The 21,983-nt window shown below is 44.6% G+C and overlaps 5 protein-coding genes across 5 annotated transcripts; 4 read left to right on the top strand and 1 right to left on the bottom strand.

Moving 5' to 3' along the window:
- Window positions 1-2,784: 2,784 nt before the first annotated feature.
- On the top strand, window positions 2,785-3,362 carry GGTG_05063 (hypothetical protein; the record flags this gene model as incomplete). Its single annotated transcript, XM_009222862.1, has 3 exons — window positions 2,785-2,863; window positions 2,936-3,127; window positions 3,241-3,362. The coding sequence occupies 3 exons, from the start codon at window positions 2,785-2,787 to the stop codon at window positions 3,360-3,362; spliced, it is 393 nt and encodes a 130-aa protein (XP_009221126.1).
- Window positions 3,363-12,472: 9,110 nt separating this feature from the next.
- On the top strand, window positions 12,473-13,290 carry GGTG_05062 (hypothetical protein; the record flags this gene model as incomplete). The annotated part of the gene is made up of 2 exons (XM_009222861.1): window positions 12,473-12,492; window positions 12,516-13,290. 2 exons carry the CDS (start codon window positions 12,473-12,475, stop codon window positions 13,288-13,290), a joined length of 795 nt encoding a protein of 264 aa, XP_009221125.1.
- A 310-nt stretch (window positions 13,291-13,600) lies between these two features.
- Window positions 13,601-15,733, bottom strand: GGTG_05061 (hypothetical protein; the record flags this gene model as incomplete). Its single annotated transcript, XM_009222860.1, has 5 exons — window positions 13,601-14,175; window positions 14,263-14,709; window positions 14,774-14,842; window positions 14,936-15,184; window positions 15,262-15,733. The coding sequence occupies 5 exons, from the start codon at window positions 15,731-15,733 to the stop codon at window positions 13,601-13,603; spliced, it is 1,812 nt and encodes a 603-aa protein (XP_009221124.1).
- Window positions 15,734-16,452: 719 nt separating this feature from the next.
- GGTG_05060 (hypothetical protein) lies at window positions 16,453-17,274 on the top strand (the record flags this gene model as incomplete). The annotated part of the gene is made up of 2 exons (XM_009222859.1): window positions 16,453-17,089; window positions 17,177-17,274. The coding sequence occupies 2 exons, from the start codon at window positions 16,453-16,455 to the stop codon at window positions 17,272-17,274; spliced, it is 735 nt and encodes a 244-aa protein (XP_009221123.1).
- Window positions 17,275-18,061: 787 nt separating this feature from the next.
- GGTG_05059 (hypothetical protein) lies at window positions 18,062-21,914 on the top strand (the record flags this gene model as incomplete). Its single annotated transcript, XM_009222858.1, has 3 exons — window positions 18,062-18,068; window positions 18,434-21,217; window positions 21,463-21,914. The coding sequence occupies 3 exons, from the start codon at window positions 18,062-18,064 to the stop codon at window positions 21,912-21,914; spliced, it is 3,243 nt and encodes a 1,080-aa protein (XP_009221122.1).
- Between the last annotated feature and the right edge of the window lie 69 nt (window positions 21,915-21,983).

Below are 21,983 nucleotides of genomic sequence, written 5' to 3'. Positions count from 1 at the left end.
ATTAGCTATTACGACTTAAAACCTTCCTTTACAGTATATACTGTCTTCTTTAGTAACTAATTTTTAAATAGGTTAAAAAAAAGCTTTAACAACGGTTAAATTAAGCGGGGCTTTAAAAGCAATTAAAAAGCAAGACTAAAAAATTGCTAGGAAAAACAAATAATACGTACAAAAAGTATTACGATAAAAGCAGGATTTTAATGCTTTTTGGGGTAAAAAATTGGGTATTGCTAAATACGGTAAACATTAAAATGAAAAAGCTTTTAAAAAAGCTATTAAATAAATGGCTGGAACCTTTTCAAATTAAAAAAATGGTTAGGTTAACCGGTTTGGCGTTCCGGTTAAAGCTTCCGGTAAATTACCGGATATATAACGTATTTCCGGCAAATTTATTGCGGGCGTTTAAAAAAAAGGCCCGGCGAAAAACCAAAAAAATAAAAAATAAAAATCGAAAAAAAGGAAAAGGATCGTTTTAAAGTAAAGGTTTTGCTAAAATATAAAGGGTTTTTGCAAAAACGAAAATACCTGGTTAAATAAACAAATTACAACAAATCGGAAAATTTGTAAATTTTAACAAGGGATATTATAAAAAAAATTGTTAAAAAGTACGAAGCGAATTTGCAAATTAACGGAAATACCGGACCTTAACGGGCAAATACCCGGAAAAAACGGCGGTTAACAAAAGATAAGTAATAAAAGCTTAAAAAAAGGGCCCGGAAAAATGTTTTAAACGTACCAAACCGGTTGGCCACCGGGAAAGGACGGGAGAAAACCCGTAAGCGGTTTGTAAAAGCTATAAAATATCGTGCTTTATAAACAAAAAGTTAAATAAAAACGGTATAGTATAAAAAACGCCCCAAATTAATAATGCAATACATTTAAATCCCAAAAAATATGCAAAATGTAGCACATTTTGGAAAGCCCGTAAAAAGCATGCTTAACGCAACACGTTAAAGCAATTACCGCATTTTAAACGTACGTTATAATAAAACACTATTGCTTGCCCGAAAAAAAAATGGGAAAATTTCCGAATAGTATAACAAACGGGTTTAAACATTCGGGTAACGGCAAATACATGTTAAAAATATTTAAATTTATTGGAAAACGAAAAAAAAGCATTTTAAAATTATTTATTAAAGCATTAAAGCTTAATTGGTAATTAAAAATACCGAAATTTTGCAATGCTGCAAAAGCAGCATAACAAAAAAAATTGTAATTACAATTGTAACAAACAATTAACGAAATTTTTTTAAAATTAACCACTTTTTAAAAAGGAAATACCAATAATTAACTAAAAAATATATAAAAAAAATCGATTAATAACCGAATTTAAAAAAACCAAACCTTTTAAAAACCACGTTTGTTTTGTTAGCGTTAAAATTGTTATTGCTAAAATTGTTAGCGCTAAAAGCGGCATTTCCCGGCGTTAATACGAACGCCGCACTTTTACGGAAAGCCGCGCGGTTATAAGCTTAAATATCCAAATGCGCCGCAATTGTAACAAAATTAGCAATAATGCCATTATATATATATATAAATTTATTTACCCCTTTCGAGCTGTATAACCCATGGGGAGCATTACGGATCGGGGTAACTATTTAAAGGTAAAAACCGTGCTTCCAGCCAATAGCTGTTTGGTATAAAGCCGGGTAAAAACTTTTTTTTTTCGAGGTATTTTTTATTCCGCGTCGTTTTCGTAAGTAATTGTTTGTAAGGTATTTTTTACATTTCCAAACATTCGGTAAAAAAAAAAGTTGTTATTATTCGAAACGAAATATCGTGGTTTGGTTGGAAATTGGTTCGTTCGTTGCATTTAGGTCGCGTTATTAAATGCACGTTTTTGTGCTAATTTAAAGCTTTCCCGTTGCTTTTTCCATTTTTATTAACTTTAGCAAATAAATTAATATATTGCGGCTTTTTCCGCCTTTTTTTTTCCCAATCCTTTACGCAATCCCACCAAAAAATACCATTAGCAATTGCAAAATAGCAATAACAATAACCGTTGTAAATTTTCCCTTTTTAACCTTCGTTACCTTGCAGCCCATTTAACGTTTAATTGTAAAACCGCACATTCCCAACGCTTTGTTAATATTTCGCTTCGGCTTTCCGCGGTTCGTAATCGCACTATAACGCCCAAAAAAAAGGTAATACGAAAAAGCCTGTTTTACTTCCTTTCGAAGTAACGGGCAATTCCAAAAAGCGCAAAGCCCGTCGTTTGTATGTAATTTTTTTTATATTTTTATAATTTTCCGCTAACCCATTTTAATATTTTTAACGGTTTAACCAATTGCATTACGTGCATGCGTATAATAACCCGCAAAATTAACTTTAATAAAGCTTGCATGCAAAATTTTAATAAATCCTTTTCGTCGTTTTTTTTAATTTTATTTTTCCAAATATTTCGTTAATAAATTGCTTTGGTTTAAATTCCAAATTAAAAAAATATGTATATTGCTATTTAAAAAAAAAGGCTAACAAAAACGGACAATGCATTTTTGCGTTGGGAAAAAGCGTTTCGAAATCGGGCTAACGTATGCTTAATGCCGCGAAAAAGTTTAAATCCGTAAGTTTTGCTTTTAATGCCGATAATAACTTTACGAACCGCAAAAAGCATTACGTTTAAGCGTTTAACTTTACGGGCAAAGTAAAAGCTATAAATTTTTTTTTTGCTTTATTGTATCCTTTACGTCCCCGGTCCGTCGCTAATACTTTAAACAAAATTAAAAAACTTGGCTTCCCCAATACAAACGCCGCGTTTACGCTAAATTTAAAACCGCTTGCAAAATGTATTTCCCGAACGATACCCCGGCCCCGGTAAAGCTTCCCCGCTATTTTGCGGAAAACCCCGGAATTAAAGCTCGCCGTAACATTATTATTACTAACATTTCCATTAAAATATTTTTTATATTTAATATTACTTTTAATTATTTTTAAGCTAAACGTAACGGGTTTAACGATTTTACGTTAATAAATTGCATTAAAATTTATACGCAAAACGTTCGATTTTGTTGGAATATTTACGCCCAATTTTACAATAACGCTACCAAATTCGTTAATCGTTATAACAAATACTTTAAAAAGGTTACCCCCGCTAATTTTTCGCAAATTGGTAACGGCAACGGTAACGGTAAAAATAATAAAATAACGGATAACTTTTTTTCGGTAATTGGTAATTCCGCGGCTAAGTTTAAAAAAAAAACGATGCGGCTGGTTTTTAATTTATTAACAAATTTGGTTAAGGTAAAATTACGGGTTTAGCCGGGGTTGCTGCGGCGGCAACGGGGGCGGTAAAAAGGGTGTCGGCGGCGCCCGGGGTAACGATTAAAAAAGCAACCGCTGCTATATTCCTTCCCCCTTTTTAAACGCTTTCCCGCAACCCCAACAAATTTAATTTCGGTTTTAAGGATAAAAGCGATAACATAGCCGTTTAAACGCTATATACCCGGCGGTTCGAATTTTTTATATTTGGGATTTTAAAAACAATTTGCGGCAACCCGCTTTTACGAGCGTAAATAAGTCCTCGCTTTTTGGCGTTAAAATAAAAGGCTGCGTTATTTTGCTTATTGGTATGTAATGTTATTAATAATTAGTAAAATCGTTGGAAGGTTTTTTCGACGAGGTTTAATGTAAGTTTGGCTTTTTAAAACCGGGGCGGTTAAGCTTTTTATTTCCTTTCCGAATTCGCCGCTTCGTTGCGGCGTTTAACGTTTTTTTATCTCTTTTTTTTTCCGCTTTTTCCGCTTACGTATCGATAATATCGCTTAACAAAGCGTAGCTAAAAAGCCGTTTTATTTTTATAAACCACTTTATAACGATTGCTACTTCGTTTAACTGGCTTAGCAAGGATTTCGTCGCTTTTTTTATTGCTTAAAAAAGTTTTTTTTTATTTTCGCAAGTTCGGGCAATGTAATAGTACGTATGCTACCGTTTCCGGGTTTTAACCGCATTAATACGTTGCGGTTACGCCGGGAACTTTCCGGAAAGCTAAATAGCTTTAAAGCTTTAACTTTTCCGTTTTTAGCTAAACCAATAGCAAGCTTTAAGTTTTGTAAAGGTTGCGGTAAAGGTTTAGGATTTTTTCGTTGGGTTGCTTTTTATTAATTTTAACGCTTTTTTTGGTTGCCGTAACGTAATTGTGCTATTTTTTTTTCCACTTTTCCAGCACCGCTATTTCCGGGTTCGATTTTCCGATCCAATTTAACGCTTTTTCCCGTTAACGGAATAGCCGCGTAATTGCAGCCGTAAGCTTTTGCTTTTTGTTTTTCAATTTCCGCTGCATTTTTTTGCAAATATTTGCAATTTTTTCCGCCAAATCGCCTTTTTTAACTTTTTTTCGAAATAAGCAACGCAACCATTTAACCATATTTAAATTGGGGTTATATGCGTTTTTAATTCCAATAATTTTTATAAAGTTCCTTTGTAAGCCCCCGTTATTGTTTTTAAGCAATTGTTTTGCGTTTTTGCTTACGTTTTGGCCATTTTTTTGGGCCGTAACGGGGTAGCGTTAAATTTATAATAAGCCGGGGCCGCGTAATTTAATGCTATTTTAATTACGGCTAAATATAAGTATTTGGTTTTAATAAACGTAGGTTTTTACGTTATTGCTGCTAAGCGCGTAATAAATAGCATTTGGGTCGCCATTTTTTCGCGCATTTTTTGGATATATTGGGTTTAATCCAGCTTGGAATTAATCCAAAAGCTTAATATTTGCATTGCTTTTTTTATCGTTTTTAATTTTACCGTAACCTTTTCGAAACGGAAAGGTAACGTTGGCGCGGGTTTTTTCCTTTTTATTAACCAAACCAATTAGTATTTGGCCGGGTTAAATTTCGTTCCAAATTTTTTTGCCCATTTTAAATACACGTTGTAAACGGTTTTAAACTTATTGGTTGCGTTCGTTGCGTTGCAATTAAAATTAATTAAATTGGTATTATTTGCAAATTTCGTAACCGCAACCCTTTTTATTTCCCGTAGCTTTTTGTACAAGCTTACCGTGTAAATAATAAAAAGAATAGGTAATATTGGGAACCTTTGCGGGATTCCGCATGGAACTTTATTTTTTGCCGTATTTTCGCCGTCGAAAAAAAATGTTATTTCCTAATTGCTTAAAAAGCTTTTAAAAAAATCCAAAATTTATTGTAAAAATTGGTATTTTTTTATTTCGTTAAAAAAACGTATATGCAATACGGTATCGAAAGCGCCGTTTATATCGAATAATAAAAAACCAATTATTGCTTTCGCGTTCCAAACCGTATTTACCATTTTTATAAATAAACGCATAACCGTTTTTATAAATTTGCATTATTAATTGCCCATTTATTCGTTAAAAAATAATTAATAGCTTTTTGTAACGTTTTTAATACAAAACGTTAAAATTTTTTCCAACGCTTTTTTTATCGTTTTTAAAAAAGCAATTGGCTTTTACGCGCTTAAAATATTCGGGTTTTTATCGGGTTTTTGGAAAATAATGGTACGGAATTTCCGGAACCTTTCCGGAAAATAACCGCGGTTTACGCATGCCGTAAACATTTCCGCCAATGCTTTAAAAAATGCCGGTTCCATTACCAACAATTTTTTAGTAAAAATCCCCGTTGGGCTTAAAGCTTTCCAATGTTTTATGCTTTAAAAGGTTTTTTTTACGTCCTTTACGGTAATTTTTTTGCGAACGAACAAAGGTTGGAAAGGTAATTTAGGGTATTTAAGGATATCGGTAATGTTCGCCGTTAATATAGGGAAAAATTTCCTTTTTAAGGCTGTTTTTTTCGCTTTTTTTGTCGCCGTTACCCTTTTGCTTGGTAATTTTAACAACGGGAGTAACGGGGGGGGAAAAAATCGGTAGCTTTTATATTTTGCCCATTTGGCAATGGTTTATATGCTTTTGGCGTTTTGTATAATGCTTGCTTCGTGCATTGCGGTACGTTACGTATACTTTTTCGTTATTTTAATAACGCTTTTCCTTTTTTTGGTAGCTTTTTTTATTATTGCGTAATTAGTTTTCGAACGGTTTGCTTTTTACGTTAATTCGGCCCGGTACTCGTTGCAAAATAGCTAAAAAAAAATTTCCGTTTATTAATTATAATTTCCGGCCTTTTTTTTTAATTTTGGTACGGTTAGGTTGCGGATTTTTAATATTGCTTTTATAATATCGTTTATTTTTTCGTTAATTGCTTAACGGTTAATAAATGGTTATAGCGAAAAAAAAAATTTATTATTCGCTAAGGATTTGGCGAATTTTTTATCGATTTTTTTCCAATTCCAGCCTTTTAAAGCTAGTGCGTAAAGGTTTGGAATGGTTTTTAAAATTGTAATTACCATCCCCGTATAATCGTTGCTACTTTAACGCCATTTTAACGGCTATTAAATTTTTAACTTTCCGGTAGCCCAAATTAAATCGATAATAATGTTTTTGCAATGGGGGGCGGATTTCGTTGCCGCATTTTGGCGAATTATTAATTGCATGCTTTATAATTTCGTTAAACCAACCAATTTAAAAGCCCCCGCGTGCATCGGTACGTTTTTTGGGCGCTTCGATATCCATGCTTTATGGTAAAGGTTAAAATCCCTTACTATTAAGTTATTGCTTTTCGGTTTTTTCCCGGCAAGCTTGTTAATAAATGTTATTTAATTTGTAATGGTTGTACTTTTTGGAAACGGGGAATAAACCAACCAAATCGTTATATTTTCGTTTTAAGTACCGATCGTAACTTCGCACCAATTCGGTTTTGCTTTGTAATTTAAAATACGTAGCGTTAATTTAATATAAATAATCGCTTTAATAATGGGGGGAAGGGGGGGAATAAATTATAGTGGTAAAAAAAAGGAAAGCGCGTTGCTTTTTTTTTAGCGGTTTTAAAAGGATCCCGGTAAATTACCGTATGGTTGCTGCGGGGTAAGGTTATATATATATTAAATTAGTTTTTTCCCGGCTTACAACGGGAATTTAGCGTTCCTTTTTAAATTTTTTAATAATTTTTGTATCGCTAATACGTTAAAATTGCTTCCTTTCGTTAATAATACGTTAAATATTTCCGGTTTTTTCGCTACGTTCCATTAAAAAACCTTAAGCATTGGTTTTTTCGTTAAAAAGGTCCTTTTTTGCTTTTAAGGGGGGCGGTAACGTTAACGCTTTTTTTTTATATAATTGGGTACTAAAGGATTGTATGTTATTGGATAATTGGAAAAAGGTAAGGCTTTTTTGGCTGGCCTTTCCTATTACTTCCCGTAACGGTAAAAGGGACGCGGGTATCGCCGGGAAATTGGGTTTCGTTGGAAAGTTCGCGGGGGGGGTGCGGGGGAAAAAAAAGCTTTAGGATGCGTAAGCTTTAGTTTTTTACAAATAGCGTAATAATTGCGTTTTTTCGTTTTGCCGTATAGAACTTTTTAAACCTTTTTATAAATTGTTCGGCCGATTTTAAAAAATTCCTTTTTCGTTTTATAAATAAAATTGGTCGAAAAAAGGGTAACCTTAACTTTGCGTCGATTTTATTGCGTATAAAGGTTTTTTCGGTTAGCGGGGTTATATTTTGGGTTGTTATTGGTATTTAAAAAAAAGTTGCTACGAAAAGGCTATTGCTCCTTTTTGCTTAATCGGTTTTTTTTTGCTCCCGTATAAAAATTGCTTTTTCCCGGGGTAAAAAGGGGGATTTTGCCCGCCCCGTTTCCGGCGGCAATCCGGTTTGCAACGATTTCGAAATAAAAGTTATTAAAATTTCGTAATGGGTAAGCTTTGTAAGCCAAGCTTTTTTTTTGCGTTATTAAATTTGCTTTCGCACCGGGCAATGCAAAAAGTAAAATGGGTATCCAATTTTATTGTACGGGATACAAAATGCCTTAAACATATTTTTCGGCAACTTTTTTGCTATTTCCTTTTTTTTTATACCGTTTATTATTGTATTTTTTTAATCCATATTACGTACACGCCGTAATTTGCTTGCATTGCATGTTTTTATATTCCCAATTTAAATAACGGTAACATTGCGCCGTAATTAATTCGGGATCGAAAGGTTAGCATTGGTATATTAACTTATCTTATCGAAAATAATCCTTTTGTAAATTTATTGCGCTTTTTAAATTTACAATTTGGAATAACGCCGTTACCTTTTTTTTGCTACCTTTTTTTTTTATAACAAAACGGTAACCCGTTTAATATTTTTATACGGATTTTTGGCGTTAAATGCTTTTATTAGCTTTAATTAATGTTCCGTTTTGCTTTTATTGTTAAAAAAAGGTTAAAATTTATTAATTAGTAAGCCCGTTATTACTAAAGCTATTGTTGGTTTGGTAACTTTTAAATTGTTCGTTTATCCGGTTATATTTTAAACCGCAAAAAGCGCGTATTACGTTTGTAACCGGTTCGTTGCGGCGGGGTTACCGTGGCTATCCGCAACCTTTTCCATGTTTTCGCTTATATCGTTCGTTTTTAACCCGAACCGGCATTTTTTTTCCGTTCGTTAGCGGGTATTAACATTTCGGAAATGCAAACGAACGTTTTTTAACGGGTGCTAATAAATCGCTTTAATTTAGCCTTTACTTAGCTTTTTATTGCAAATCCGTTTAATTTTTTCGGGTTTTATTTTTTTAATTTTTTATTTTCGGTAATAATAAAAATTTTATCGTTAATTGTAAATGTTATCGCTTTTTTAGCTTCCATTATTTAGGGTGCTTTAAAAACGGTTTGCGCTTTTGCGGTTATTTAAGCCCAGGTTTATTTTTTACTTTTTCCGTTTGCGGCCGCAATTTATTGCGTTTGGTTTTTTTTTTAATATGGTTTCGATTTATTCGAAAAATTAAAAAATCGTTTGGGTTGCGTTAGAATTAATCGTTAAAATTGTTAAAATTGCGGTTGTTTGGTTAGTTACTTTAACGTATCGAACGAATTCCGCAATAATTTTAACGGCCGTAATTTTTCTTTTTTTTTATTAAGCAATTGGAAATATTTTTTTGCAAATTGCATCGTTATTGTAATTAATTGGGTTTTTTTCGGGCTTGCGGTTAGTTTTTGTTATGGTTGTTGCTAGTTCGGGTAATTCCCGTCGCATATTGCGTGCTTCGATTGGTTAAGGCCAATAGCTTTTTTTATTAACGCCGCAACGGCGTTTCGGGGTATTATCGAGCCCGTTTAACTTTTAAGCAAATTAGCGTTTCCGGTTTTCGTAATGGCTTTAGTTTTTTTATATGTCGTTGTCGTCGTCGCGCGCAAGCAGAAAACGTTTTTTTAAAATTCCAATAATGCCATTAAAAAAAGCAATTATACCTTTTTCGAAACGTTTAAAAAACGCCGTTATTTCGTTAAAAAAATTTACGGTAATAATTAAAATTTAAATTTGCTTTTTCGTTTAAAAAGCAATAGCGTAAAATTATTGGGAAATATTTTAAAGAGCTTTCAATATTGCAACGTTAGCAATTTTGCGCTGGATACGCTTTTAAATAACGGTTTAACGTTTGTAACGCTTAAATTATTTAGCCAATATAATATAAAAGGATTTGGCTTTTTAAATAACTTTGCAAGCGCAAAATTAAACTTTAATAAGCTTTTTAAAAAGCTTTGGTATTGCTTTAAAATACCGTTTATAAATGGCGTTTAAAATTTTGTAAAAATTTTGGGCCATTTTCCAAAATTATTTGGAAAGCTTAACGCAAATTTTATTGCTAACCACGTTTTTGCAATAAATGCATTTGGAAAACTTTATACAATTATCGAAATATATCGGTATACGGGGGTTAACGGCATAATTTTAATATGCTTAATAACCAAAATAATAATTACAAAATACCGTACGTTTTGTATAATTTTTTTTAAAAAAAAGCAAACAAATAAAGTTTTAATTATCGTTCCATTAAAAATTAATAACTTTTTTGCGTTAAAAACGCGTTGCAAATACTTATATAAAGCAAAAAAAAGCGGTATCCGTTTTGGGGGCAGGTTTATTAAAATCGAAAGCGTTGCGGCGGCGTTTGTTGCGCGTTTTACGCTTTTTTTAGCGGCGGTTTTTTTGCCGCAACGGTTAAAGCTTACCGGGGGGTTATTAGCAAAACGCTTGTAAAAGGCTTAAAAAATTGCAAGCGCAAAAAGGTTCGATAAACCCGCAACATTTAAAAAGCTTACCGGGGGGTTACCGGCCGGGCAATTATTGGAAATTTAAAAAATTGGAAGCTTAAGCAAATTCAAATTCAACAAAGCCATAATAGCTAAAAAAAAATACCGGGGGGTTATTAAAAAAGCGCTGGTTTGGGGCTTAAAAAACCGCGGGGCTAAAAAGGGTTAATAAGCCGGTTGGAACCGAAAAATTTAAAGCAAGCATTTAACGGGAATTTAACTTTTTTATTGCGGCGGGTACGTTAAATAACATTTGCGGTTACCGGTTAAATTTAAATATTTAAAAAAAGCGGTTAAATACCAATTATTTACGGTTACGGTTGTTAAAATCGTTAAAATGGCTATTGAAAATTTAAAAAAACGGAAAAGCCCGCGGCCGCAAAATAAAAAAAAAGCTTTTTTATATTAACGTAAACCCATTTTTCGAAATGTTATAAAACTTTACAATTGGTTTTTTTAAACGTTGCCGGGCATTAAGGCGGTTTACCGAAATATTATTAATTACCGGCTACTTACGGGATTTTTACGCGCGGCATACGCGGTTTGGAACAAGCCGTATCGGAAAAGGGCAATATGTTAAAAGCACGGGCAAAACCGCCCGGCAAAAAGCGGAAAGCGTTAAAAAAAACGGGCGAAACCGCCCGGCAAAAAAGGAAAAAAAAGCGTTAACAATTAGTTAAGCACGGACTTTCCCGGGAACGTACCGGCAAGTTACCGGTATTGCGGTTAAAGCATAACGGCGAAATTGAAAAATAAAATAAAGCTTAAATTGCACGAAAACGCATGGAATGCGAAAAATTTATAAAACCAACCCCGCGTGCCCGAAAGGGCACGAAAGAAAAAAAAGTTAAAAAAGGAACAATTTTTGTTGGAAATGGTACTTTTAGTAAAAAATTTACGGAAATTTAATAAAGGAAATACCGCATCCGGCCCGTAATTTGGTAATTACCCGCTTTTGCATCGATTAATTTTTAATATAAAGTACCGGGGAAAAGTTAAAAATGCGTTAAAAACCTGGAATTACTAAAAAGATTGTTAAAAAGGCTACGAATTTGCGAAAGTTAAAAAAGGAAAATTTACGGTTGTTATTGCTATTGTTATTATTGCTGCTGCTAATAATGGTTTTTAATTAAATTAAAAGAAAAGCCAAAAAAAAAGCAACGAAAGTTACGAAATAAAGCTAAAAATAAGGTACAAATAAAAAAAGGAAGGAATAATAAGCAAGTTTAAAATTTTTACGAAACGCGCATTCGATAACTTAACTTATACGCAACGGCCGAACCACCTTTACAACTAAACTACAATATTTCGCTTTAAGCATTAACCTTTTTCTTTTTACTAACCGTTTAAAAGTACAAAAGCAAACCATACCACCAACACATTACTTACGAAAAAAACGCGGAATTGCAAAAACTTTAAAAGGAAAAAGTTTTTACCCAGTTTTATACTAAATAGCTATTGGTTAAAAGCATAAGTTTTACTTTTATATAATTAACCCGATCCGTAAAGCTTTTTATAAACTATATAACTCGAAAAATGTAAATAAATATATATATAAATTAGCTATGTATTAAAAGTTAATCGGTGCAAAAGCGGGTAATTACCAAGTTACGGGCCGGATACAGTATTTTTTTTGTTAAATTTCCGTAAATTTTTTACCAAAAATGCTATTTTTAATAAAAAAAAAAAATTTTTAACTTCCCCCTTTTTCGTGCCCTTTCGGGCACGCGGGGTCGGTTTTATAAATCTTCCGCGTTCTATGCGTTTTCGTACAATTTAAACTTTACTTTATTTTTTAACTTTGCTATTATGCTTTGGCCGCCATACCGGTGGTTTGCCGGCACGTTCCCGGAAAAGTTCGTGCCCGGTTAGCTGCTAGCGCCCCCTTTTTCCTTTTTTGCCGGGCGGTTTCGCCCGTTTTTTTAACGCTCCCCGCTTTCTGCCGGGCGGTTTCGCCCGTGCTCTTAACACTATGTAAATATACGTACTTTAAATATTTTAATAATGCACGTATTATTGGTAAAGCTATGCTTGTTTTAAATAATAGCAGCCATTTTAGTGGGGTTTTCGAATTGGTCGTTATTATTGTCCCCACGGTGTAGGTATTAACTCCGCTAATCACGCCCGAGCTCCAAGTGCCGGGCCCACTAAACAAGGCTCCCCGCGTCACGCTCTCAGTCATCATCTGCAGGACGTTGAATGCTATACCGAACGCGTTAGGGCTGTTTGGCCAGGTGTGGCGCCATAAAGCACCGATCCATCCGAGACCCAGAAGAATACAAAGTGTGCAAATGTCCCAGTGGTACCACCTTGGTTGGTTGTGCCCGTCCTGTCTTCTCCCGAGAGCCCCGGCGTCGTTCTCGTAGGTGGGCCGTAATGGATATGGCATGTTTCTCGTAGCTCTGGCGTTCCATTGCAGGGCCGTCATGGCGGTGTCGGCGCTGGCCTTCACGGGCTTGTCGGTGACCAAGCCGACGGCGCACCGCGTGTTCCATCAGACGGCGGCGCTCTTCTGCTTCGTCGCCGCCATCGGCTACTGGATTATGGGGTCCGGGCTGGGCGACATCCCGACCGTCGTCGAGTTCGCTCGGCCCGACAGCGCCATGGTCTCGGGTGCCGGGCCGGGCGGCACGCGGCAGATATTCTACGTGCGCTACATCAACTGGGCCGTATTGTCGCCGCTGGTGGTGCTGGCGCTACTATTGTCCTCGGGCGCGCCGCTGTCGCTCACGACCATGCTGGCGACCGAAATCTACGTCGTAACGCTACTAGTCGGGGCGCTAACGGCGACGTCGTACAAGTTCGGCTACCTCGCCTTCGGCATAGCGGCGCAGTGGTTCGTGCTGTACCAGCTGCTGATGCCGGGGCGCCAGCACGCGGCGGCCGTAGGCGGCAGCGTCAGCAGCACGTACTTAACGGCCGCGCTGCTAACAGTCGTGGTCTGGATCTTCTACCCCATCGCTTGGGGGCTCTGCGAGGGTGGCAATATCTTGCACCCGGACTCCGAGGCCATCTTTTACGGCATCCTCGACATCTTTGCCAAGCCCGTCGTCGGCTTCATCCTCGTGCTAGGCCATCGCAACATCGACTTTGCGAGCCTGGGCTTCGCTTCGCAGAAGCCCGGCCCCGTGGGCGAAAAGACGACGGTGGCTGCGCCCGCGGGAGGCGTGAGCAACGGGGGCGGTGCCGCATAGGCTGGGGACATGGCTGGTGGCTGCTTCCGGCTATGCCGGCTCCCATTTTCGCTGTGTGGGGCTAAGGCGAGGCAGCATGGGAAGGACATTGCAAGTGCGCCCGCTACTCCAAGCGCACATGACGATGCTTCCTTATTATCTTTGCGACCGCGTAAACGCGCTCGAACCTCGAGCGTCAACTACGACACCACCGACACTGCTCTTCTTTGTTTATCCTGTATACCATATCCAACTTTATTTTTGTCTTTCCGACGTCTATCAGCTCACACCCCCGCTAAATGCTTCTTCAAGCAGCTTGTTTAAACGCCCTTTATAGCCGACCCTTTTCCCTTTCCACCTTCTTCACCCTCCACTCCATGCCCCAAAACCAATTCACGGCCACGAGCGGTATGCAAGTAACCACCACGAGCGCCAGGCCCAAGAACGCGGCGCCCGGCCCTACGGCCGCGATCATGGGGTCGACAAACGCGACACCCACGGCGCCCAGCCCGCACCGAACCAGGTTGTTAACCGCGGTGCTGCTCGCGCCCCGCCCGGGGCACAAGTCCGTAACCAGCGTTTGGTTAAGCGCGAAGACGGCGTTGCTCGCGCCCGCGATTACGAACTGCAGTATCAGCGGGAGTGCGATCCAGCCGGGGAGCGATACGAGGCGCGGGAACTGCAGCGAAAAGCCGTAAACCGCCGTCGCGGCCGCGAACAAGCCCGCGATCCAAGGTAAGTTCCGCGTGCGCGCGCGCTCGATGGGGAAGTCGGCGGGGAGCTCCTTAGTGGGTAAGCGGGAGTTGGAGGGGAGGCCGTTCGAAGCTAGGTAGGCAGCCTCGGCCGCGCGGTAATCGCGCATCATGAGCTTGCCCGCGATGGCGGATCCGACAATGGTGCCAAGCCCTAGAATGGTTTTTTTCCTTGTTAGCTCCGAAGCCCATAGATTTTACAAGTGGCTTTAAAATTCGATTAAAATCCGAGGAAACATACCATTTGGTATAAAGGCGAGCCCGAGGAAAAGCTCGCTTAGCCCAAAGCGCTCCTTGAACAAACCGGTGGTGCTGGAAGTAACCATGCTCCATATCGCGTACACAACGCCGCCGAATATCAGGTTGCAAAGGACTGCCTTGTCGAGCAGGAGCTTTAGCGGCTCCAAGAACGTTGAAAGGGTTACTTTTTTTCGACCGAGCCCCTCGCCCGGCTCTCGCATGTAATTGGGCTCGCCCTTGAGCTTGTAAATTAAGGGCTTGTAAATGCCTTTGAGGCGCATGGTGCCGTTGCCCGCGATCCTCCTCATCGTTTCAGGCAGGAATACGATAAGCATAAGCAGCACAATGGATGACAATGTGAGCAGGAACACGAATATGGACCTAAAGCCCAGGAAATTCGCGAGGAGGCCACCGAGAACCGGACCGATAGCGATGCTAAAATTTCGAACTAAAAGGGCGTCGCGCCACCATCTCAGCACTGACTGTGTTATTTGGGGATGATGTTAACGTACTGGCTTGGTAGAAACTGATAAAGCTGCCCCTTTCGGCTGGTGGAGAAATATCCTGGATAACGCCGTTTCCTTTTAAGCGCATTTAAAGTTAGCTAAAATACTCCCATTGAGCGTCCCAAAACGTAAGTAGGTAAAACCCTAAGGGGAAGCGATCCCACTTACCGAGGCTGACCGTTGAAGCGCTCCCGGCTGCCTGCAGCCCCCGGAAGATTAGCAGCACCGCAAAGTTGGGAGAGAAGCTGAGCCCAATGTTGGCCACGATGTAAACCAGGGCGGAGGCGATGTAGATGGGCCGCCGGCCCAGCGCGTCCGACAGCGAGCCCCAAATGACCGGCGAAATGCCCTGGATGATTAGGTAAGAGGTGATGGTGAGGGAAACGTCGTTAAGGCTAACATTAAGATCCTGTGTTGCTTGTTAGCGCCTTTGAGCTCGTGGGTGGAGGGGGAGTAGTGAGGTCGGTTCAATGAGAAGACGGAGGTATTTTCACTTGCTTTTGCGACGGAGTCGAGGGCTGGGAAGTAAATGTTGGACGACAAGCCCGAGAACATGCCTGTGACGCCAATGATGACGACGACGAGCCACTTTTGCCTTGTGGAAAAGATGTGGTACGGCTCCTCGGCCTCGGGCGGCGGATTCACGCTGCGCCGCCCCTCGAGCCCCTCGGCATTCTCGTCGGCGAACGGGTTCCGCTTCTCGCTCATGTACTCGTGGTCGCCTCCTCGCTCCGGCTCCACGGAAAAAGCATCATCGAACGGATCGTGGCCCTTGTCTGCCGCTTCCAAGTCCGATCTTCTTCTGCCGGCGACGCCGACCGAGTCGCTCTTAACCGCGCGGGCGGAGGTGCCGTCGTCCTCGTCGTGGCAGCGCTCCAGGTCGAACTGCGGATCGACCGTGATCATGCGTATGCTGGCCCTGTTTAGCGCGTAGAAGTTGTTCCCTAGCTCGCGCCAGCCCTCCATGGTGGTAAAGCGGCGCGAGGCCCGGCGGCTCTGCGCCATCCAGGAATCTCTTTGACTCATTTCTTTTTTCTTTTCCTTTACCGCCGCTCGGATCTTGACGCGTCTGTCTGGAGGGAACGCTTGCTTTAGGGCTGTGTGGGTAACGAACAGAAGACATATGCACACCGGGCTACCAAGGCTTCTTTTTATCAAGACGAGGAGAAAGAGATATACGGCACAATGCAAACAATGGCATGTCGGCTTCTGTAGTTCCGGAGCCAGACGACGGCGCGCAATGGCGGCCCAGGTTACTATCGCCCCGCCCGCGTTCGAGCTGGGTAGGAAGCCCTTGTTCCATAAGTAAGTATGAAACGGCCAAAGCGAAGCCGCTAACGACGACCATGATAAAACGAAACAGGGCGTGTCCGACAAGCTGCAATGTTTCAAATAATTCTACATCATCCGAAATCCAATCCTTGCTAAGGAGTTGGTTCGTCCGGGCCGATTTAAAACTTATCAACGAATTCTTTCTTGGGCGGCGGGAAATGCATGCATGTCCGTCCAAAATACCGGCTTCTTGTCCGGTGTCGGTTGAATGAAACTTCCCGTAGCTGTGTCCGGCTAGCCGGTTCTCTTCCCTTAACAATTCCTTTTTATCATCTTTTCGCCATTCAAATTGGATTGTGCTTGGCTTCCTTTCCCCCCGCAGCTCAATAAATTAATCCTCGCTTTATAACAAAATGGCTGGTTTATCGCGAACCAGGCGGAGGGCCCCTCCACCGAGCCTCGAGATCCTGCCATTGCCGAACGATGGAGATGCGCCGTCGCGACAGCGGCAGCAACCTTCGCTCCCAGTTCCTCCCGACACGGCCGGCCCTCTCTCGCCCCCCGCGCTGGCAAAGCGCGAAACCCCGACGACGAGGACCCCGGGGAGGGTTTCAATCCCCAAGCCAGCCACGACCACGACCCTCACTCCTCCCACAAGCCCCTTCTCCCCGCTGTTGGTGCCGGCCTTCCCGTCGACGCTAACCCGGTCCACCACGAAGGCGCCGGCAGCGACGACGACGGCGGCAGCGATCCAAAGTAGCAGCACGACCAAAAGCCCGACGGTAACCGTCTTCCTGTCGAACTCGGGCCCGACGCTGCTGCTAACGGTTACGGCGCCGGCGCAAACCGTAACCGTTTCCGGCGGTACCGCTTGGAACAACACCACCACCACGACCTCAGCGGGTGCCGTTGGGGACTCCGTCGAGGCATCGTTTGTGCAAACCAGCGCAGCGGCAAACGCTACGGCTCGTTCTGGGGCCGACCCTGCCCAGGCTAACGGCGCAATACCCGCGCAAGCAATCCCCGTTCTGGCCTTTCTCGCAGCCCTAGGTACGAGTTTTTGTTCAAAAAAAAAAGCACCCGCATAGCCTTTCTAATCCCACCGCTAACCTGAAATGATATTTGCATTTTACGCAGCCGGCATTGCGCTATTGGCAGTAGCTGCCATCATCCTTTACCGCCGCAGAAAAAGAGGCAGGAAAGAGTTTAAGGACGAGATAGCATCCGCAGGTTAACGGAGGAGGATATCCGCGGGACGGAAAAGGAAACGGCGGCATAAAGTATGTACAACAAGCATAAACGTAGCGCTTTTATAAAGACGTTCTAAATCATTGCAAATGGCGGCTCGGAGCATAAATCGGAAACACAACTTTAGAAGTACAACAAAAGACGCTTATGGCATAATGACATTATTACATCTTTCTCCCTCCCAAGCCATCCTTAGCAAAACTAAGCAAGAGCTTAAAGAACCAACGCATTCGCTCGCGAGCTAATCCGTTTAGTAAGTGGTTTTTTGGTATTTTTAAATAAATTACCGACTAACCAAATGCCCGAGGTCGATGCCTACCTACCTAATGCCCATGGACTGCTGCTTTGTATGACCGAAATGCGCCACACTTTTTTTCAAGCTGCAGCCAATGCCTCGTCGACACATACCTGTCGCAGAGAAAGGTTTGGGGCGAGTGTAAGTCGGCTCAAGTTCGGCCCAATTGAACCCCTCGCGCCCAAGCACAGGTGCCTTAACGGTAGCAAGGACGCAACTTGATGTTTCGTTTTATGCATAATGGTGTTCCAAATGCCAAGGAAAGCCAAGAGTGAAACAAGCACTGGCGGAGGGGTCAAGAGAAGCTTCAGACAGCGCTAAGGCCCCATCAAATGGGTCGTGGGGGCGTGTTAAGTCAGTGCACCCTTTTTGTGGGCCAAGCTCATTCCAACAGCGTCACGTGCAGCTGTCGCTTTAAGCTCGATTACCAATGCCAGCCGCAGTGGAGCCCCGAGCTTGAGCACGGGTTACATAGCCTGATGGGTTGTGAGGCCGCCGCCAATGGGTTGAGTCACCGGCTTGGGTTTTCCCCGCCTTTATTTTGGCTTTCGGCCAGTCGCGCTACTTCCCGTCGTTCGCTTGTGGTGATGCAGCTTCCGCTGCGACTTTGGTCTCGCCAAGTTCCGTCGCGCAACGCCGCCCAGACCAGCAGAAAGTAGCTGCCTAGTCAAGGCTGTCGCCAGAATGACTGCCTGCCCTCGCATCCACGTCATGGCCCGGCCGCCTCGCGCTCGTTACCGTCCATAAAGACAGTGGTGATCCGGCCGGATCTGGGCCTGTGTCTCGAGGTCATCCACCAAGCATTCCACCCACTCGACATTGTCGCTGCCACTTTATTGACCCAGCTCCAGCCTATTTGAGTTGTCCCGCGGTTGCTGCTCTCGCCCACTCGCCTTTCGCCGACATCATCGACTCCTGCGACTCTCTCGACTCGCCCTCGTCGTTCTCCTCCATCACGATGGCTTTTTCCGGCTGCTCCTTTGTCTCGACGGGGGGACTCTTCCGAAGGCATCTGCCCTTGGTCTCGCTCAAATCGCACACCAGCGTCGTCTCGTCGACCTCGCGCACCACCCTGACACAGACCTTCATCAACCCCCAAGAAACCGAACCCATCGCCGAGCTACGCTACTCCTTCCCGCTTTATGACGGCGTCTCGGTCGTCGCCTTCGTCTGCACCATCAACAACGACCGCGTCATACGCGGCCGTGTCAAGGAAAAGGAGGCTGCTCGCCGCGACTACAAGGACGCCGTCGACCGTGGGGAGACGGCTGGCCTGCTCGAGCAGCTGCCCGACGCCTCCGATGTCTTCACCACCACCATCGGCAACGTGCCCGCCGGCGCCGAGATCCGTGTCGAGATCACGTACCTGGGCGAGCTTAAACACGATGCCGAGGCCGACGGCATGCGCTTCACCATCCCCACCACCATCGCCCCGCGCTACGGCTCCATGTCGCATGACACCCAGCCACTGCCCTTTTCAGCTGGGTGGTCACGGGCTGGCGGCATTGATATTACCGTCGACGTCGAGATCCCTGCTGTTGGCAGCAACCACATCAAGACGATCAAGTCACCCTCGCATCCCATCAGCGTCGAGATGAAAGCATTCGGCGCCACAGGCATGTCGGCTGCCACGGCAGAGCTGTCAATCGGCGCGCTCGAGCTGGACAAGGATTTCGTGGTGATAGTTGTGCTGGCGAAGCCCGATGCCCCAGTCGTTGTCCTCGAGCAGCACCCCTCGATAGCCCACCAGCGCGCCCTGATGGCAACCTTTGTGCCGCGCTTCAACCTGCCCCAGATACGACCCGAGATCGTGTTTGTGTGCGATCGCAGCGGCAGTATGGGCATGGGCAAACGCATACCCAATCTCATCGCAGCCCTCCACGTATTTCTGAGGTCCTTGCCAGTCGGACCAAAGTTCAACATCGTGTCGTTTGGCAGCAGCCACAGCTTCTTATTCGAGCGCTCACGCTCCTACAGCCAGTCGTCGCTCGACGAGGCCAGCCGCCACGTCGACACCTTCGACTCGGGCTATGGCGGCACCGAACTGCTCGCCCCCATCGACGACGTCTTCAAGCGCCGCTATGCGGACATGGAGCTCGAGATCTTCGTGCTGACCGATGGCGAGGTTTGGAACCAGAGCAAGCTCTTTGACATGGTCAACAGCAACATTGCCAAGTGCCAGGGCGCTGCTCGACTGTTCACGCTCGGTATTGGAAATGATGTCAGCACCGCCCTGGTCGAGGGGCTTGCCCGTGCTGGCCGGGGCTTTGCACAGATTGTGGGCGACGAGGAGAAGCTCAACTCCAAGGTGGTCCGCATGCTCAAGGCTTCGCTGTCGACGCACATCAACGACTACAGTCTGGAGATTCAGTACGCGGCCAAGCCCAAGGCCGACACGCAGCCCAAGCCCCTGGATGATTTCGAAATGGTGGAGGAGTCCGACGGCGAGGGGGTGTTGATCGAGAAGGTGCTCGACGCGCTGACGCTCGACGTGGAAAAGGAGCAGGCTGACGCCCCGACCCCAGACGCGGCCGCAGACAAAAAGCCCATCTCGCTGTTTGACTCTTCCGCCGATCCTGATGCAGACCCCGACGCAGACGGTGCCCCACAGGGCGTTGGCGAAGCCAAGTACGCACACGTGCCGGCAGTGCCCATCCCCAAGCTGCTGCAGGCGCCGTTCGAAATCCCGCCCATGTACAACTTTAGCCGCACATCCATCTACGTGCTGCTGGGCCCCTCGTCGTGCCAGCGCACGCCCAAGGCGTTCGTCCTCCGCGGCACCACGGCTTCGCACGAGCCGGTCGAGCTGTCGATGCCGGTGCAGGTGCTCGCCCAGCCCGGCGAGACGGTGCATCAGCTGGCGGCCAAGAAGGCGGTGCAGGACCTTGAGGAGGGCCGCGGCTGGCTGGCGCAGGCCAAGGACGCGGCCGACAGCAGGCTTCTCAAGGAGAAGCACGAGGGCCGGTTCCCCGACATGGTGGAGCGCGAGGCGGTGCGGCTGGGCGTCGGGTTCCAGGTCGGCGGCAAGTGGTGCTCGTTCGTGGCCGTCGACGACAGTACGAGCGAGGCCGAGGCACCCGTGCCGGGCCAGGCAATGATAGCGGAGCAGCTTGTCAGTGTTAAGCACGCCAAGAAGGCTTCCCCGCCCCGGCGTAGGGTGGCAAGGCAATCGGTAGCCCAGACAGGATTCAGTACTGCGCTCCACAGCAGAGTTGCCGAGTCCAACCAGCTCATCGACAGAATTGGCAACAAGTCCGACAGGGCCGACACGGGCTTGCGCACCAACCGTCGCAAGCTTGATACCATTCCTAGAGACGAGAGCAACAGGGGTGGTTTATTTGGATCGGCTTCGAGTTCTGGGTTTGGTCAGACCTCTTCGTTCGGCCAGCCTTCTACTGCCTCGGCCCCTTTTGGCTCAGGCTCCCCTCGTGGTGCCAACCTATTTGGTTCGTCCTCTCCTGCTCCCGCCCCTACTGCTCCTCCCGCTCTTGCACTCTTTGGTGGTCAAGTTCCTGCTTCTCCTTCGTTTGGCCAGACTTGTTCGTTTGGCCAGGGCAAGTCTTCTCTGTTCGGCCAGGCTTCTCCTGCTCCCACCCCTGGCGGCGGCAGCCTGTTTGGTGCGCCGTCTCCTGCCCGTGCGTCCTTGTTCGGCCACGCTTCGACAGCTCCCGCTCCTGGTGGTGGTGGCGGCCTGTTTGGCTTGTCGTCTCCTGCTCCTGCTTCCACTTCGCTGTTTGGCCAGAGTTCTGTTGCTCCCGCTCCATTTAGCTGGAGCGGACCTGGCGGCTCGCTCTTCGGTTCCGCGTCTCCCGCTCCCGTTCAGCCCGCAACTGGTGGGTTTGGTTATCCTGCTAATGTGGGTTTGGTATTGCAACTGCAGCTCTTGATCCCGCTGCTTGCTATGAGGATTTCTCGATAGCGGCTGCCTGCCCGCCGCCGCCGGCTCCCGCCGGCTCCTTTGGCGCCCCAGCACCCCCTCCCCCTCCAGGAGCTCCTCTCGGGTTCGAAGGCGGCTCACAGCCCAGTGGCGACGTCTCGACTGACCCGCTGCCCACAATTGTCAAGCAGCAAGAATTTGAAGGTTCCTGGAGCTGGACGCCAACGCTGCGCACGGCTATGGGCCTGACCGAAGAGGCTGTGCTCAACGGGCTCCCCTCAGATGTGGCCGCCGGCAAGGTTGGCGCTACGGTATGCGTCGTCGCATTCCTCCGCAAGAAGCTGGCCGGTAGTGCCGACGAGTGGGAGATGCTTGCAGAAAAGGCTGTGGCCTGGCTCGAGGACCAGGGCATTGCGGTCGAGCCGCTCCTGGCCAAGGCGGAATTGCTGTTTTGAGGAGTCTTTCCAAGTCGCGTGCGTAGATGGATACACCTGGCTAGCTGATAAATTTTTTAATCCCGCCGT

This window comes from Gaeumannomyces tritici, assembly GCF_000145635.1.
Source record: "Gaeumannomyces tritici R3-111a-1 unplaced genomic scaffold supercont2.2, whole genome shotgun sequence".
Lineage (NCBI taxonomy): Eukaryota > Fungi > Ascomycota > Sordariomycetes > Magnaporthales > Magnaporthaceae > Gaeumannomyces > Gaeumannomyces tritici.
Note: the sequence above shows the minus strand (reverse complement) of the source record. Positions and strands in the feature narration are given on the sequence as shown.